A 16,377-nucleotide genomic window follows, 5' to 3' on the forward strand; every position below is an offset into this window, starting at 1 on the left:
TAATAGGATCATAGAACTGAAAGGGACCTGAGAGATCATCTAGTCCAGTTCTCTGCACTCGTGGCAGGACTAAGTATTATCTAGACCATCCCTGACAGGGGCTTGTCTAACCTGCTCTTAAAAACCTCCAGTGATGGAGACTCCACAACCTCCTACGCAATTTATTCCAGTTCTTAACCATCCTGTCGGTTAGGAAGTTTTTCCTAATGTCCAACCTAAACCACCCTTGCTGCAATTTAAGCCCATTGCTTCTTGTCCTATCCTCAGAGGTTAAGAAAAACAATTTTTCTTCCTCCTCCTTGTAACAACCTTTTACATACTTGAAAACTGTTATTGTGTCCCCTCTCAGTCTTCTCTTCTTCAGACTAAACAAACCCAGTTTTTTCAATCTTCCCTCACAGGTCACCTTTTCTAGACCTTTAATCATTTTTGTTGCTCTTCTGTGGATTCTCTCCAATTTGTCCACATCCTTCCTGAAATGTGGTGCCCAGAACTGGACACAATACTCCAGATTAGGCCTAATCAGTGTGGAGCAGAGCAGAAGAATTACTTCTCGTGTCTTGCTTACAACACTCCTGCTAATACATCCCAGAATGTTTGCTTATTTTGCAACATTACATTGTTGACTTATGGTTAGTTTGTGGTCCACTATAATGCCCAGATCCCTTTCCACAGTACTCCTTCCTAGGCTGTTGTTTCCCATTTTGTGCAACAGATTGTTCCTTCCTGAGTGGAGTACTTTGCATTTGTCCTTATTGAATTTCATCTTGTTTACCTCAGACCATTTCTCTAGTTTGTCCAGATCATTTTGAATTATAATCCTATCCTCCGAAGCACTTGCAACCCCTCCCAGCTTGGTATCGTCCGCAAACTTTATAAGCGTACTGTCTATGCCATTATCTAAATCAGAGGTCTCAAACTCAAATGACCATGAGGGCCACATGAGGGCTAGTTCATTGGCTCGAGGGCGGCATCACTGACACACACCACATCGCTGCCCCTGCCCACACTCCACCCCTTCCATGAGGCCCCGCCTCTTCCTACCCCTTCCCTGCCCCCATTCCAACCCCTTCCCTGAAGTCCCCACCCCAACTCCGCCCCCTCCCTGCCCCCAGAGGGTGCATGAAGGGTGTGGCAGAGGGTTGGGGTGCAGCAGGGGGTTGAGGTTCAGGCAGGGGGCTCAGGGCAGGGAGTTGGGGTGCAGCAGGGGGTTGGGGTGCAGGCAGGGGGCTCAGGGTAGGGAATTGGGGTGCAGAAGGGATGTGGGATGCAGCAGGGGGCTCAGGGCAGGGGGTTGAGGTGCAGGCAGGGGGCTCAGGGCAGGGAATTGGGGTGCAGTGGGGTTTGGGGTGCAGGCAGGGGGCTCAGGCCAGGGGATTGGGGTACAGAAGGGGTGTGGGATGCAGCAGGGGACTCAGGGCACAGGGTTGGGCTGCAGAAGGGGTGTGAGTTGCAGCAGGGGGCTCAGCAGGGGGTTGGGATGCAGAAGGGGTGTGGGATGCAGCAGGGGGCTCAGGGCACGGGGTTGGGGTGTGAGTTGCAGCAAGGGGCTCAGGGCAGGGGGTTGAGGTGCAGGCAGGGGGCTCAGGGCAGAGAGATGGGGGGCGAGGTGCAGGAGGGCTTGGGCTCCAGGGTGGCAGTGGCGTACACTGGGGCCAGGGCAGGCTGCCGGTCCCGGCCCCACTTCGCTCTGGGAAGTAGCTGGAACCATGTCACTGCGGCCCCTAGGGGAGGGGGCCGCAGGGCTCCGCGCATTGCTTGCTGTGCCTCCAGGTACCTCCTTGAAGCTCCCATTGGCTGTGGTTCCCTGTTTCCAGCCAATGGGAGCTGCAGGGGTGGGGGGGCGGGCGGTGCCTGGAAGCCAGAGCAACACATGGACGGAGCCCTCTGCTTCCTCCCCCCCTCCCCGCCTAAGGGACGTGATGCCAGCCGCTTCAGGGAGCGGCACAGGGCTTGAGGGGGTCAATCCTGCGGCTGTAGTTTGCCCACCCCTGGCCTGGAGGTAGGCCGGGGGGGTGGGCGCAGGCCGCTTGGTGGGCGGCAGGAAATAGCTCGACAGGCCGTGTGTTTGAGACCCCTGATCTAAATCATTGATGAAGATTTTGAACAGAACCAGACCCAGAACTGATCCCTGTGGGACCCCACTCATTATGCCCTTCCAGCATGATTATGAACCACCGATAACTACGCTCTGGTAATGGTTTTCTAAACAGTTTTGCGCCCACCTTATAGTAGCTCCATCTAGGTTGCATTTCCCTCATTTGTTTATGAGACAGTCATGTGAGACAGTATCAAAAGCTTTACTAAAGTCAAGATATACCATGTCTACCACTTCCCTCCATCCACAAGGCTTGTTACTCTGTCAAAGAAAGCTATCAGGTTGGTTTGACACAATTTGTTTTTTTACAAATCCGTGCTGACTGTTACTTATCACTTTATTATCTTCTAGATGTTTGCAAATTGATTGCTTAATTATTCACTCCATTATCTTTCTGGGTACAGAAGTTAAGATGACTGATCTGTAATTCCCTGGGTTGTCCTTATTTCTCTTTCCATAGATTGGCACTATATCTTCCATGACTTTTCAAAAATAATTGCTAATAGCTCCTTGAGTATTCTAGGATGCATTTCATTAGGCTCTGGTGACTTGAGGACATCTAATTTGTCCAAGTAATTTTTAACTTGTTCTTTCCCTATTTTAGCCTCTGATCCTACCTCCTTTTCACTGGCATTCTCTATGTTACTCATTGAGTAACAGGCCTACCCTGTCCTTGGTCTTCCTCTTCCTTCTAATGTATTTAAGAATGTTTTCTTGTTACCCTTTATGTCTCCAGCTAGTTTGATCTTGTTTTGTGCCTTGGCCTTTCTAATTTTGTCCCTACATACTTGTGTTATTTGTTTATATTCATCCTTTGTAATTTGACCTAATTTCCACTTTTTGTAGAACTCTTTCTTTATTTTCAGATCATTGAAGATATCCTGGTTAAGCCAGGGTGGTCTCTTGCCATACTTCCTATCTTTCCTATGCAATGGGATAGTTTACTCTTGTGCCCTTAATAGTGTCTCTGAAAAACTGCGAACTGTCTTCTACTGTTTTTCCCCTTAGACTTGTACCCCGTGGGATCTTACGTACCCACTCCCTGAATTTGCTCAAGTCTGCCTTCTTGAAATCCATTGTCTTTATTTTGCTGTTCTCCTTCCTACCATTCCTTAGAATCATGAACTCTTATCATTTCATGATCACTTTCACCCAAGATGCCTTCCACTTTCAAATTCTCAGCCAGTTCCTCCCTATTTGTCAAAATGGCAGATTACAATTAAGCATTAGGTGTCGTTCTCCCTGAGCAAAGGAAAGGCTCGAGATCTTTGCACATCCACTCCTGTACATTTAAAGGTGCAGGGTTAATAAAGGGGCAAGGCATGTCTAAGGAGATGTACGCTTAAATGTGTTTCTAAAATGGCTTGGCCAGTGTCCATAGATTCATAGATTTTTATTTTAAGATCAGAATGGACCATTATGATCATTTAGGCTGACCTCCTGCATCACACAGGTCCAATAACCTCATCTACTAATCTCTGCATCAAGCCCATAACTTCTGTTTGAGCTACAGCATGTTTTTCTGAAAGACATCCAGGCTTGAGTTGTCCTTGACATCAGGAAGAGTTGTAAATGTTCTAAACTCATTAGGATCAGAACCTGAATCAGTCAAATTGTTCCATCAGTCCAAGCCACTTAAAGAAAAATCTTATTGTTTTTAATGCAAACACAGTGAGATGCTCCATGATGGTTGGAATGTTAGAGCCTGATTTTGAAAAGTATTGATCACCAGCAACTTCCACTGACTTCATTTATAGTGGGTGTTCAGCAGTTCTGAAAATCACCCCTTTGTGGCTTAATATCTCACTGCTGTAGATGCTTGTCAGTACACCTTAAATACTGTAGGGGGCTAATACCGAGTCCTTTTTCTTAGGCTCCTTTTCTTTGGCTCTTCTGCAGTATGGATTTCTGTTTGTTTGTTAGTTAGATAGTTTGTTTCTTTTATTGCTGTGTATTTTGGTAGATCTTGTGTGATTTGTTGTGTGTATGTTTACGTCATAATGAAAAGTTTCAATAAAGCTTTAAGCAAAACCCCAGATTTCGTATGTCTTTCCAAATGCATGAGATGCACTTGCCTCATCTGGAATGGTGCACTGATGTTATATGCCTTTCTCTAATAACAGATGTTAAAACAGCAGATTGCAGGGCTCCAGGAGGAGTTCAGGAGAAATGAGTCCCACTGGCATGCTGCCCATGGCAAGCTAAAAAGTCAGATTGAGATGCTGACCAAACAGAACCTGGAGCTTCGAGATGAGCTCAGAGTTTCAGAGCATCAGAGGCTGGAAGCAGAAAAGAAATCTGGAGCTGTGGATTTCATAAGCAGAAAATCAGAAACCCCGGTACTGAAGGATCTATTGTCTGTAGGTGGTTGTCTGAGCAGTGGAAGTGTCTGGTATACCAATGTCAGAGCAATTCAAAGTTTTAAAATTTTTGTAGAATCAGGAGTGCATGTGCATTCTCTCTCTCTCTCTCTCTCCCTTAGCCAATTGTTCTCAGGGAAATAACCAGTCCCAGGCTAGTACCCTAACCACTGGGCCATCCTTCCCTTTGTAAGTGACAATAACTACATTCTTCTTTACAAGGTGCCTGGAACCACCAATTTCACTTGATAAAGCAAGAGAAATGGTAAATAATCTTTATATATTTTAATGTAATTTTAATATAGCATTAATGAGAATTAAGCCCCTAACTCCCTTAGGCTCCTTTGGGAAATGTAATCCCAAATTCAAATTTAATTTTGATTTTTAACTAGACTGAAATCTGCCTGTTACTTCTGATGACGCTTCTTTTTATGCATAGTGAAGGTCACAGAAAAATGATTCCAGCTGTGCTGTATGAAACATAAAGGACACCAGTACAGAACAAAACTATATAACTGTCCCAATCAAAGCAAGAGCTAGAGAAGGCAAAATACGCTGGACATTTTTTTCTAGATTCTGACCCCCACTCCACCTGCTTTGGCCTGCTTTGATGGTGCAAAAGAGGCATAAAGCTGAGGCCTTCAGCCTCTGAAGGTTCCCTCTGGGCTGGAGAATCCTCAGCTGGCATAAGGGCACCGTATAGGGGACGTGACCCTGAGGCTGCTGTAATTTATGCTGGGGACCATCCTGTCCCTGGCTGGCACCAGGCTCAGAGGAGCATAACTCAACCAGATGTGGAATCTAGACTTTTGTGTATAAACTTAGGGTGATTCTGTTTTATCTCTTGTCAGAGCCATTACATTTTCCAACTCCAGACACCTAATAGTGAGGGATTTCCATTCCATATTGATCTCTTTGTTTGGGATAAAACTGGTGCCACCTGCTCCCTCCGCTCCCCTGTGGTCTAGCTAAGTGAATAGTAACTACCTGTGTACTTATGTCATATTGCCTTGTTACCTCAGAAAATGTGAAGGGTTGGTGCGAATTTTTTCACCAGGTACAAGATGAAGTGACTGGTTCTGTTAGATGTGATGGATAAACCATTGCTTTGTTTATCATAAATTCTCCATTAGGTTTCAGAAGCTATTTTGAGAGGGACATCATCTCTGGCTAACCTAGAAGAAAGGTCATTGCAAAGTAGCCCTAAGAGTCGCAACACCACTCCAGTGGGGAGGAAAACGCCAGTGGAGAAACATCCCCCCAGAGATGTGAATATGAAAGTAAGGATAAAACTCGGGTCCTTATTGGAAACAGTCACTTTTCCACAGTTTAAAAACATGAGACTTATCTTAGAGAATGATTTCTGGGACCAAAATGTATGTAAATGAAAGTGTCCAGCTGCATGGGGTCACCTTTTCTACTTAGCCCTGTGTGTGACTCAGCACTAAGAACGTGCAGTAGTAAAGTTTTCCTTGCACTCTTCCTAACTCCATACTGGTGTGAGACAATCATCTGTCTCCTATTTTAAGCCTAATTGAATTGCCTATTTGTAGTTATCACAATGTACTGTGCCCCTGCCCCAATGCATGGTTTTGGCCCTTGAATTTTCACAGTGTGAGAGGATCCAGTAGCTTTGCCCCACCCACTCTTCCAGTCTCCCCTTCCCCTCCCTGGCTCTTTGGTCCTGAAGAGAGAGACACACTAGAGAATTGTACACGGGAGGCTGTGAAGTCTCCTTTAATGGGATCTCTGCTCTGCAGCCTTATCTCTGCAAAGCTGAAATCCAGTATTTTCTCTGTTTCAGGCCTTGCATAATTACGAAAGAGACCACACAGAATTTGGCCCAAAGTGTGAAACCCAATTTCTGTTTAGTGCACATAAGACCTAATCCTACTTCCAGTCAAATCAATGGCAAAACTCCCATTTGACCATAATAAGTGCAGCACTGGGCTCATATTGATAGCCCTTTGACTGCTTTTCTGTGCCTGGAGTACACCATTGTCTGATGCATCTCACTTTAAAGAATTTTTTCCTAAATATCTAGTTAGAATTTTCTTCCTCCTGGCTTCAAGTTAAGACTTTTTTTATTTTGTTTCCATTTGAACATCTCAAATAATAATCCTTCCTCTGCCTTTTTTTTTACACCTAGTCTACATCTGTGCCTTGTTGGTCAGATGAACTGAGATTCCTCCTGTCTCTGCAGTTAATAATCTCTTAACACAAATAGGTTATAACATCCAGGGACATGTGGAAGCTACTTCCCACAGTAGCTGCAGCAATTACCACATTTGCCTGCCCAATCACTGAAGTAACTTGGAATTTAAAAACATGTAAAAAGCAGTTACTTGTAAAATGAGGTTACTGTGCAACGTGAATAGAGATGGCAAGATTTTAGGGAAAAAAACCCTTAAAATTCTATATTGTATTATTTGTGAAGTAAAATGTGATCAGATGAATAAATACTGTATTGCGTAATGTGCACAGACACAAAGGGGCAGCGTTTCTATTGTGTGTGAACTAATAGCTTGTCATTGCCCCAGTAGGGTGGCCTAGATTGGATGTTTGTCCTCAAGACTGGATGTCTTTCTAAACAGTATGCTCTAGTTCATCTAGAAGCTATGAGCTGATGCGGGAATTACTGGATGAAATTCTATGGTCTGTGTTACGTATGAGCTCAGACGGGATACAATTTTCAGAAGCACCTAAGAGACTTGGGAGCCTAAATCCCATTTTCAAAAGAGACTAAGTCACATCAGAGCTGGTGCTAGGCATAAGCAGACTAAGCAATTGCTTAGGGCCCGAGTAGCTCAAGGGGACCCCCATTTGCTTTTTATGATGTGTTGGGGAGGGGCAAAATATTCCTGCTTAGGGCCCCCAATGGGCTGGCACTGCCTCGGAGTCACACTGAAGGTCAGTGGGACTTTAGCTCCTGAATGCCTAATGCCATTTTTAAAAATGAGGCTTAGGCTCCAAAGTCGCATAACGGCTTTTGAAAATTTTAACCAAGGCAATTGTTATGGTTCTGTCTGGCCTTAAACACTGTGAGTTAAATCTTGGCCCCAGTGATGTCTATGAGAGTTTTGCCATTAACTTCAGTAGGGCCAGATTTCACTCTATGAATCTATAAGTGCTTAACATGTGAACATCCTGCTGCTGTGATTTTTGCAGGGTTGTTCCAGCTTTACAAGAACTAGAAAATGAAACTGCTTGGAAACAAAAGTGAAAGTGTGTTGTCCACTTCCGTTTTCCAAGCAGAGAGAAAAATGTGAAAAGTAAACAAACAGCAAAAATAGTGAAAAGTAAATTTAAAAAAAATTCTAACAATTTTGAAATAAGTAAATTATTTTTGCTGCTTTTACAGAATGACTTCAGTGTGATTTTTTTTAACATGACAGTGTATATTTAATGCAAAAATATTGAATGCATTTCAGGCAATGAAGAGTACAGTGCAAAGGACTGAGTCTTTGAAATCAGTAACCAGGGAATCCAGAGAAAAGACACCATCTAATCACTTTCATAGCAGAAGTACAACACCCACTGGCAGGAGAACACCCCATCAAGGAAGATTAACACCTTTTGAGCCAGAGAAGGTAAACCGTTAATAGTGTAGACTATTCTGATTGTTATAATTATTTACCGTTCATATTATGATATCGCTCAGAGGCGCTGGCTGGGATCATGGATTCATTATGACATGTGCTGCCCCAAAGAGTTTACAATCTAAGATGACAAGCAATACGCTTATGTTGGGGGAGCAGGACCGCCCGGGGGGGGCAAGTGAGGCAATTCGCCCCAGGCCTCAGGCTCCACTGGGGCCCCCACGAGAATGGCTGAGGCTCCCTCCCTGGTCCCAGCCCAGCCCCGCCTCCGCCCCTCTCTCAGAGCCTCAGCGCATCCAGCAGTGTCCCAGAACAGTGCTGCAGTGTGGCTCCGGTGGGGCCCCTGAGCTCCGCCCCGCTCAGAGCCACGTGGTAAGAAGGCGGGGCTGTGAGCTCCAATGGGGCCTCGGCTTGGAGCTCGCAGCCCCGCCCCCTTACCACGTGGCTCTGAGCAGGGCGGAGCTCAGGGGCCCCGACGGAGCCACGCTGCCGCTGTCGAAAGACGCTGCTGGATGCCCTGAGGCTCCAGTTGAGGGGGGGAGCTGGGGGTAAGGGACCGGGGCCAGGGGGGTTGGCTAAGGGGCAGGGAGTTCCAGGGGACAGGGAGGAGGCAGAGGTTGGGCGGCGGTCAGGGGACAGGGAATGGGGGGGTTGAATTGTGGGCTTTATGGGGGGGTCTGTCAGGACTCAGCGGGGGTGGATAGAGGTCGGGGCAGTCAAAGGGACAGGGAACAGGGGTGGGGTCCCTGGGTGGTGGTGGTGGGGTCTTTGGGGGACGGTGAGGGGACAAGGAGCAGGATGGGTCGGGGATTCTGAGGGGGGGCGAGCAGTCGGGGGGCAGGAAGTGGGTGGGGGTTGGATAGGGGGCAGGGCCAGGCTGTTTGGGAGGCACAGCCTTCCCTACCCTAAAGCTCATTCAGCAGTTTGAGGCTTGCAGAAGAGCCAAGCTGTTAGCTTTTCCAGTAGGGCTACCATCCCTTTCACTTCTCAAATGCCTAATTATAGTCTATATTTAATTTCAGTGCCATAGGGAGATTCATGTCAGGAGAGAGTAGCTTCATTTAAAATTAGCCACTGGGGGAGGGATCACATGAGAAGAGCAATATCCTTCCCAACCCTACCAAGGGAGACCCCCCCCTCCCCTGCATTCCCTAAGGCTCCAGAGGGGTTAATTCTGTGGTTCTCAAACTTTTATACTGGTGACCCCTTTCACATAGCAAACCTCTGAGTGCGACCCCCCCCTTATAAATTAAAAACACTTTTTTATATATTTAACACTATTATAAATGCTGGAGGCAAAGCGGGATTTGAGGTGGAGGCTGACAGCTCGTGACCCCCAGTAATAACCTTGTGACCCCCTGAGGGGTCCTGACCCTCAGTTTGAGAACCACTGGCTTAATTTAATTTTAGCACCCTGTGTCCATTCACATGCATGTGCTATTTTGAGCATTTCAGTTTTCACAACATAGGCTCATCCCAGATTCTGGAACAAGCTCAGATGCTCAGTTCGTGGAGTATGTACGTAAGCTATACTAAAGACAAACCCACAGGAACCGTCTCCAGTTTGTGAGGGATCCCATGGAGCCAGTCTCTAGGAAACAGATAAATGCATGGTGGTTAAGTCCATTAATGGCTATTAGCCAGGATGGGTAAGGAATGGTGTCCCTAGCCTCTGTTTGTCAGAGAGAGGAGATGGGTGGCAGGAGAGAGAGATCATTTGATCATTATCTGTTAGGTTTACTCCCTCTGGGGCACTTGGCATTGGCCATTGTCGGTAGACAGGATACTGGGCTGGATGGACCTTTGGTTTGACCCAGTATGGCTGTTCTTGTGTTCTAAGCTAAATGAACCCAAAGTTATGGAGACAGATATGAGTCAAGGAAGCCAGCAGAGTATCAGAAACCTGTAAAAATCTCTGACTGGATGGGCTCAGGCGTTTGGTCACAAGCTGAAGTAGTTCAAAATTTTTGGATTTTTTTTAAGCAGAATTTTTTTATTGTTTCTTTAAACAATCAAACACAGCATGCAGCAAATATTTGGCCACACACTTCTGAAACCCCAAACCATATTCAGGTTTTGGCAGACTAATTTCAGCTTTTCAATTAAAAAAAAAAAAACAACAAATTTTGAAGGAAAGCAGACATTGTCTGTGATTTTTTTCTGCTTTTTAAAAACCCCTAGTTTTCAATCCAGAAAAAGTTTTGATGGAAAATATTTTTCCAACTCTTTTAACGAGCTTTAGTGCCTTTTAGCACTAGCTGATGGTGAGAACCAGTGATACCTTGTAAAGAAGTTTTCTCAAAACTGGGTTTGTGCCATGATGCACAAGGTTTATTTTTCCCAGGCCGCCTGTGGCGGGGGAGCAAGTGGGGCAATTTGCGCCATGCCCCACAGGGGGCCCCACGAGAATATAATATTGTATAGTATTGCAATTTTTTTTATGGAAGGGCCCCCAAAATTACTTTGCCCCAGGCCCCCTGAATCCTCTGGGCAGCCCCGTGGGGGAGAGGAAGACAGTTAAATAGAAACAAATTGTAGATACTATATCAGTTATTTATGGTACAGGCTTCATTTCTTGATAGCCCAGGAGAAGTTCACATGTGACCATTCATACACTGAGTATTGCCAAGTTACAGAGGTGGTAGGACTGTATATTTATCTAAAACTCTTCATTTTGTTTTAGGTTATGCATCAATCATCTCTTAATGAACAAAGAACCTATGGCAGGAAGTCACCTGTAATTCCTGTCTCACACTTGACTGTGTCTAAGGAAACCAACTCATCTTCTTACATAAAAGGTAAGATTTCCTGCAAGCCCTATATTTCTATGGCTATGATTTGTGGGAACTTTCCACCTGCCAGCAGTGGTCTGCAGGTGAGTGTATGGCTTCATTCTTTTGCTCCAGGAGGAGGCAGCACCAAGTGTTGCTGTCAACACGAATGAGATTATTGCTGCAATAAGCAATGTGTTGCATGAATCTGAAAGTCAGCATTTTTAAAATGGACTCTGAAACAACACCGTAGCAGTTGTATGACTGGGCACTTTCCTAGGCCTGCACTGACCTTTTGAATCTGTTATTCTTTCCACACCCTGTAGGCAGATTTTCATCCACCTCAGGTAGTTCGGAGGACACAGTCCTCTTTCGCAACCAGAACGAAGATGTTTGTAGCTCTGCATCCTGCAGTAACAATGAGGAAACACAGGTATATTTATACATAGAGAAATATTTAATCATCCAGCAAGATTTATACTTCAGCTTTCACAGACACCGAGCTAAATCCTAGTCCCATTTCAGTCACTGGCAAAATTACCATTGTCTTCAGTGGGGCCAATATTCAGTCTGCTTCATTTTCCCTCCCATCTGTTGGTGCTGACTGTACGTAAAACAATATAGTGACATCTTACAAATCCTATGGTATGTTTCTCTGTGAAAATAGCCCTTTATAATGATTTGTCGTAAGGAGGTTTACATTGCAACTTCATATTTTCATCTTGACATAGGAGAAAGAGAATCTGTGCCTTCAAAGGACTCAAAAATCACTTAAACCTTGGGATCAATCAGCCTCTTTGACACTCTCCAGGAGAAACAGCATAATCCCAAGTGGCAGAAAAACACAAGCAGAAAGTTTTTATGCATTACTGGATGCTGAGGCAAAGGTTTGAGCTAATTATAGGTACTGGCTCACGTACTGATCTTCAACACCCATAGCTCCAGCCATGCAACCGTGTGCTGAAATGTTGTTTCATCAATCCAAGCAAAATAAAATACACCTGGGAAAACAGAACCCTCCATTTCAGCCTTCTTTCCTAATCATTAGACTACTTCACATTTCTTTCATGGGTTAATATTAGTTCAGGCTCCTGAAAGGCCTTGCCTTCTGTTGCCTGATAAAAATGCATATGACCTTGTAGGGGTAGGAAGAGGGATTATTTTCTCTGTAAGACTTGGGGCTGCTCATAGCTCCAGTGCAAAGCTTAAGCAAAACTAAATATTTTTTAACTACAATTTAGTTGCCACAGCTGTCTTCAGAGCACCTCAGAGTGTGTGTTTTCTGTCATTGCCTGACATTGCTAATGTGCCCCAGAAGGCTTTGCTGCAAAAGCAGCACTTTGACCCTTTGGAGGTATCTTGGCATACATCGGCAGGCAGCAGAGAAAACCCCATAATGTTTTGGGCCACCGTTAGGAAATCTGGATTTGGAAGAAATGGGGAATGGAAGACAGTTAAATTCAGAGAGAAGGGGAACCACTGGTGAAAATACCACCGAGGAAGCATGAATAATGCAAAAGGTGAGAGAGGCCCTTATCTTGGCAGGGAGGGCAGAGGCATTGCTAAGGAACTGCAGAAAGGGTGGACAGCTTCTGGAATGCTGTGACAGAGTTTGGGGTCCCCAGGATTGTGGGTCACCTTGTTACACACCCACCCTGTCTCCAGTGAGAGGGAGACTTCCTTGTGCTTAACTGGCTGTCAGCAACCTGATACCTCCAGCCTGTTAGCCACCCAAGCCCTCTCCTCTGGGCTGTGCCCACCCTTCCTTTGCCTTGCAGCTTAACAGTAGGTGCACCCCAGTCCTTGAACCCCTTTGAAGCATTTGCCCTGTAGCATCTGGCCCCCTCTCCACTGAACACTCACAGAAATACCAGGGCTGCAGTCCCCCAGGGAACAGCATACATACCAGCTTGTATGATTCAGCTCTGGATCAGCACCTTGTTTAATACCTCAGCACTGAGTTTTATATATAGTGAGAACAACAATAAGTTTATCATCAAAGGTTCAAGAGATAGTGAGTAAGGATAATGGAACAAAAGGGTGATATATATAACAAAATCATGACTTGCTTTCTAGAGACTAAACTTACTATTAGGTTAACCTCCTGTCTAGTTTATCTTGCCCAAAGCCTTTTGCAGCATCTTCAACCAAGACTGGTTAAGATCCTGTTTTCATGGATGTAAACGCACTACCTGTTTAATTCCTAGGTGCAGGTTACTAACTTTTGCCTTCTACCTATATCCCCAAAGTTCATTGTCTATACTCCGAGATGGGATAACCCATCATTTGCTTTTCCTGTGTGCTCTTTCCTGTTGATTTCATGTCTCCCTGTTGACTTCATATGTAAATGTGCCTCCATTGTGTTAGCTTATGATGCTTAATTTACATGCAGCAGAGAAACAGGTGAATAAATATCTTTTTTTCTGAAAGGAAACCTGTTTCTCCACCTCTGCTGTAATACAGAATTTAAGAACATATTTTTAGCATGGATATGTAACTCCTTGTGTAATATCTGTACATACATTTCACAGTGGTATCAATAGCCAATATGACATTGGCTTTCATTTAAGACCTCATATGATATTCTTTGGTGAACCAGAACACATCAGATCAGGATATTCTTGTAACCCCCTTGCCAGCTGGAACTGAGAGGCCAGGGTCCCAGATAGGGCTGGTGATTTGGGGTGCTGGCTCACTCTCAGACCCTAAACTGTCTGCAGCTTACTGTTTCTCTCTTGTGTTGCTCACCTGAATGGGTTACTATCCTGCCAGGAGAAAGACTTCATGTTCCACTGGATTTCTGCTTCCAAAACAAAACACACACACTCCCTGACTGTAGCTAATATTGGTTCAGGATGGGTCTGGACACTGTGGGCCTGATTCTCACTTACATTGAGGGCCCTTTACACCGTGGGTGTAAATATAACTTAAGCCCATTTTAAGCCAGAGCAGCCTGAAGAGGCCTCCATGTAAATGAGAACAGAGCCCCATGTCTCACCCTTCTGTCAGGGGCAGCTCCAGGCACCAGCACGCCAAGCACATGCCTGGGGTGACAAGCCACGGGGGGCACTCTGCCGGTCGCCGCAAGGGCGGCAGACAGGTTGCCTTCAGAGGCATGCCTGCGGAGGGTCCGCTGGTCCCGCAGCTTCAGCGAACTTCCCGCAGGCGTGCTGCCGAATCCACGGGATCAGGGACCTCCAGCAGGCAAGCCGCTGAAGGCAGCCTGCCTGCCGTACTTGGGGCGGCAAAATACCTAGAGCTGCCCCTGGCTTCTGTGCAGTACTTGTCTCCCACAGTAATGCTCTCCTGATTACCATATTTTTGGCAGAGTTGATTAAGATTAGCAAAAATATTAGCAAAACTCTGTGTTCATGTAACAATATAACAGGGACGATAATGTTTCCATAGACTTCTCCTCCAAAATCAACATTATCCAGAAGATCTTCGCTATATGAAGAAAGCAAAAAGAGGGATGAGGAGGTGCGAGAAAAAATAGAGTATGCAGATGGCAAGGTAAGGGACCTTACACAGGTGTAAGGGTAGAAAAGGGGTGACCAATAGGATCCCTGATATGGCTATGAATTACCGTTACAAAGGCTCTAGAGAACGTTTTGTAAGTGAAGTTTCCCTTCTCCACGGGAAAGCAAAAATGTAAAGATCATACCATATGTTTTGGGAAATTTGATTCAACTAATGAGCTTGGAATCCAGACACCTGGATTCACCATGTGACCTTTGGCAAGTCACTTATCCTGTCTGCTTCAGTTACTCCATTTGTAAACTGGATATAACAACACCTACCATCTACAGATGAAAAAGTGCTACCTAGGTGTGGTGTTTAACTGCTTGCATGGATTGAGCAGCCCTCTTTCCAATGCCATTACAGGAAGTGTGGTTGAGACTTGCACCCAGGCTCCCGCCAACTCTTGTGTAACATTATACAAACCGTCTTCTCCCATTAAACTATTTTCAGCACTAATTTAGGGGGGGACCCATTGTCAGCTATGGGTCAGTTTTCTGGCATAGACCAGGGCTTCAGGCTTTAGTTCATTCCTCATGTCCATTCAGTCCTCGACCTCTCTGCAAATGCTATCAGTGAGGGTGTCAATTAATGCCGGTTGTTTTAATGGGAGTTTTTGTGATGTAGATACTGCCTGGCTGGTGGGGACTGGCCAGAGACCACCAGCTCGTCACAGTTATTTTTGAGTTGGGCTCTGACAGCCTCTACCTGTCACAGTTCCTTCTCACAGAAGTAGCAAATGCAGGACCTGTAGTTCTGCATCTGGAAAGAAACACAATTATGAAAAGATTAGGCATTTTTACCACTTCTTTCAGCTCATAAAATCAAGAGTTGTTCTGGGCTTGTTTTGGGGGGCTAGAGAAATGGGATAGAGAGGTGTTATGGCATTAAAGGTGGAAGGAGAAATTAACACCCACCCTACCGCCCTTGGACCTCTTGATAGCAATACTTCTTGTTAAAGTGTTCTTCATAACAATTTTCAGTTATTATCCAGGCATCTTTGAATACAATTGCATTTAAATAAAAATATTGTCCGAAGTATCCATTACAATGCCTGTTTTGGGAAGCCCTAGTTTCCTCTCTTCCTCCCCACACATTTTTTTTATTCCTCCTCTCTCCTGTTCATGACTTTCCTTTCCCATGAGGAATGGCTTATGACACTGGCACCATATGGTAGAGTTAAGGCACAGCTCTTCTGACCACCTCCTCCACTAGGATTGTGTTATATAAATCAATGCAACCTGACAGGGGTGGCTCCAGGCCCCAGCATTCCAAGCGCGTGCCTGGAGTGGCAAGCCACTGGGGGCGCTCTGCCAGTCGCCATGAGGGCGACGGCTTGCCTGCGGAGCGTCCGCTGGTCCCGCTGCTTCGGTGGACCTCCTGCAGGCGTGCCTGCGGAGGGTGCCTGCGGGAGGTCCACCGAAGCTGAGGGACCAGCAGACTCTCCGCAGGCAAGCTGCCAAAGGCAGCCTGCCTGCCGTGCTTGGGGTGGCAAAATACCTAGAGCCGCCCTTGCAACCTGATGATCAGAAGTAGCTGCCCTAGTGACTCCAGCAAAGCCTGCTTGGGTTACCTAGAGGTTCTGCTAGACAGCAGGTCTCATCTGATAAACACATCAGCTGCAGAAGAGTATACGGATGATGTGTTCACTGTCTGTTTGTCAAGTGGTCTTGAGTGAGTTCCCAGGGGCTCTCTGCATGCAGCAAATTTAGCTTCCATAGAGCTGAAGTGCTTGTTAATGGGGTCACATTATCTGGAAGTAAAATTGCCATCTGCATATGTCACCACCATATGCCATCTTGGTCCCCTCCACCCAGATCCTAGGTTTCTTGGTGGGGGACTCAGTTTGTTCTAACTTGTGTGGAGATATATGCAGACTAACTAGATTGTCTTAATCAGGAGTCTTAGCTCACTCCAACTGAGTAGCTAGAGAATTGTCATCCTTCATTGAAATCACAGTGTTTGCCAGCCCTCTGAAACTCAGACTGAATGAGAGGAAATAGCAATCTGGCCAGCCTGCCAAAGCCCGT

The 16,377-nt window shown here is 45.7% G+C and overlaps 1 protein-coding gene across 4 annotated transcripts in view; it reads left to right on the forward strand.

Annotated features, from left to right (window-relative positions):
• Positions 1 to 16,377, forward strand: part of TCP10L2 (t-complex 10 like 2) — a 61,168-nt gene that overhangs the window by 39,865 nt on the left and 4,926 nt on the right. For 2 of the 4 annotated variants that reach the window (XM_030556744.1, XM_030556745.1), the window contains 7 exons: positions 4,222 to 4,437; positions 5,592 to 5,738; positions 7,890 to 8,048; positions 10,741 to 10,855; positions 11,155 to 11,261; positions 11,560 to 11,715; positions 14,237 to 14,341. In XM_030556744.1, the coding sequence (XP_030412604.1) occupies positions 4,222 to 4,437; positions 5,592 to 5,738; positions 7,890 to 8,048; positions 10,741 to 10,855; positions 11,155 to 11,261; positions 11,560 to 11,715; positions 14,237 to 14,341 (1,005 nt within the window). The remainder of the gene's footprint in view (positions 1 to 4,221; positions 4,438 to 5,591; positions 5,739 to 7,889; positions 8,049 to 10,740; positions 10,856 to 11,154; positions 11,262 to 11,559; positions 11,716 to 14,236; positions 14,342 to 16,377) is intronic. The other 2 variants (XM_030556746.1, XR_003999660.1) reach the window with 2 other exon arrangements.

Source organism: Gopherus evgoodei, chromosome 3 (genome assembly GCF_007399415.2).
Source record: "Gopherus evgoodei ecotype Sinaloan lineage chromosome 3, rGopEvg1_v1.p, whole genome shotgun sequence".
NCBI classification, from domain to species: domain Eukaryota; kingdom Metazoa; phylum Chordata; order Testudines; family Testudinidae; genus Gopherus; species Gopherus evgoodei.